We start from the raw sequence: 2,452 nt of genomic DNA on the forward strand, positions 1-2,452 counted from the left end.
TGGCCCTTGATGTGACTGTAACAAATTTGTGTCTTGTCTGATGAGGCTGGTGATGAATTTGCCTCCATTTCCCAGGTTACATTGGTGTGGTGAAGGACGCCACAGAGTCCACAGCCAGAGTGGAGCTGCACTCCACCTGCCAGACCATCTCTGTGGACCGACAGCGCCTAACCACCATGTGCGTACCCAAAATCAGCTTCACTTTCCGCCGCTTGATCGTTGTGTTAACCCTTTGACACCTGGAGCCACATCAGCTTTCTTTTGCTGCTTTCAGACACGTTTCATAAGTATTTAAACCTTTGAAGTCTCAGCAAATTGCTGTAATTTCTTTCAAAAAACATGGAAAAAAAGCAACAAGCAGCTTGGGGAGGAATGCAAGAAATTACATTAAAATTATTATTATTTTTAACTATGAGAAAATGTCTTGAGAGAGAAAGAACAAAGCTATGGAAAAACGTTATTTGTAATTAATCATGATTACATGTCTACAGAATTATGAGAATATTTCAGCAGTTTTTCCAGTTTTCATTTTTTGTTTGTCTTTGTTTAATTTGGTTTGGTTTTGTTTCTTTGAAAACTAATTTTTAGCTAATTTTCTTGTACTTTTTACTAATTTATTGCCAGTTGTTGTGAAATTTCTTCTTTGGTTGCTCATTGCCTTCTTCCCGTGTTTTTGAAAGAAATCAAGCCAATTTCAGGTTTCAAAGGGTTAAAGCTGCTGCAGGTTATTCCAGTAAGATTTATCCTCCAGATACTTAAACTGAGGAGCATTTCGTCCTGTATTGTTTTTTTTTTGTAAAGCTAAGCAGTGATTCGTTGACACTGTTTCTCTGTTTTCAGGGGAATCGTGTTGTAATGATGTGATCAGCTCTGTTGTCTTTTCTTACCTCACATTAATCTTCTTCAGGGGAGCCAAGAGACACAGCGGGATGACGTCCACCCACGGGCGCACTCCAATGTACGGCTCCCAGACTCCCATGTACGGCACCGGCTCCAGAACGCCCATGTACGGCTCTCAGACGCCGATACACGAGGGTAAGACTCCATCCGTGTTTACCGACCGCTTTTCTCCACATTCAGTCCATCTCATGTGTTTGGATTTAGTTTTCGGTGTCAATAAGTCGAAAAAAGGAATGCAAAAAAACAGAATAAATCCTTCCAACCAGCAGAGCGCCGCTGTGCCTTTTTGTACTGACATGATAATAAATCATTCAGGATGCTATAAAATGTCAAATTAATACTGTAACAGACAAGAAGTCGATTTAAAGAGGCTCTCGTTGTTGTGATTTGCTCTTTTAGACAACAGCAGCTGCATTTTATAACACGAGCATTTAGCATAAATAAGTGTGTTTTTATGGGAAATTGTAAAATATCTGACATTAGAATTTTTTTTACAGTTAAAAGATGGAAAAGAAATGCAGTTTTAATTCTGCTTTTTTGTTTTTTAAGAGTTTTTAAGGTCTTTGTTTGATTCATAACAGGTTACTATGATTTCTGTTTGTTCTCATCTAATTTCAAATAGATGTCAGGAATCCAAATCGTTAAACAAAAGAATACAAATAGAAAGACGTTTTTTGTCATAATGCAGAAAACAACAAAAATTAAAAGCTCGATGTCTGATTGGTGCAATAAAAAGACAAAGAAGACACCATAAAAAAATATCTTCAGCAAACTAACATCAACAGCTAACAACACAGTATCTTAAATAAATGAATAAATAAAATTTAATTTAGCACTGGAATAAATGCAATTATTGCACTATAATAAATGTAATTATTGCACAAGAATACATTCAATTCTTGCATTAGAATAAATGTTATTATTGTACAAGAATAAATTTGAGTATTGCACAAAAAAAGTAGTTAATGCAGTAGAATAAATAAAATCATTGCAAAATATCTTTTGCAAAAGAATTAATAAAATTTTCATTTTTTGCAAAATTTTTGCTTTAGAATAAATGTAATTATTGCTACATGTTGAAAGAAACTAATGTTTTTCGTGGCTCATTGGTTGATCCTTGTGACTCGTAGGAAGTCGTACGCCTCACTACGGCTCTCAGACCCCGCTGCATGATGGGAGCAGGACGCCAGGGCAGAGCGGAGCCTGGGACCCCAGCAACCCCAACACACCCTCCAGGTAAATCACACACACACACACACACACACAGAGCTCAGTGTGTTCATGTGTGTTTCTCGTTATTTTATTTTTTTTGTTAATTTCTGCGTCCTGTCTCCAGGAACGAAGAAGAGTACGACTTTGGCTACGACGACGAGCCGTCTCCGTCCCCTCAGGGCTACGGAGGGACCCCCAACCCCCAGACGCCAGGTTACCCAGAAGTCCCCTCTCCACAGGTCAACCCTCAGTACAACCCTCAGACACCTGGCACGCCTGCTATGTGAGTGTCAACACACACACACACACACACACACACACACACACACGATGGAGCCAC

At 38.8% G+C, this 2,452-nt stretch overlaps 1 protein-coding gene across 1 annotated transcript; it reads left to right on the forward strand.

The window, feature by feature from the left end:
- Nucleotides 1-71: 71 nt before the first annotated feature.
- On the forward strand, nucleotides 72-2,395 carry LOC121964712 (transcription elongation factor SPT5-like; the record flags this gene model as incomplete). The annotated part of the gene is made up of 4 exons (XM_042514910.1): nucleotides 72-178; nucleotides 908-1,035; nucleotides 2,031-2,136; nucleotides 2,237-2,395. Coding segments are annotated over exons 1-4 (395 nt in total), but the record flags the coding sequence as incomplete, so codon positions are not given.
- Nucleotides 2,396-2,452: the final 57 nt, after the last annotated feature.

The sequence above is a fragment of the Plectropomus leopardus genome, unplaced genomic scaffold (assembly GCF_008729295.1).
Source record: "Plectropomus leopardus isolate mb unplaced genomic scaffold, YSFRI_Pleo_2.0 unplaced_scaffold16867, whole genome shotgun sequence".
In the NCBI taxonomy this organism is placed as follows: domain Eukaryota; kingdom Metazoa; phylum Chordata; class Actinopteri; order Perciformes; family Serranidae; genus Plectropomus; species Plectropomus leopardus.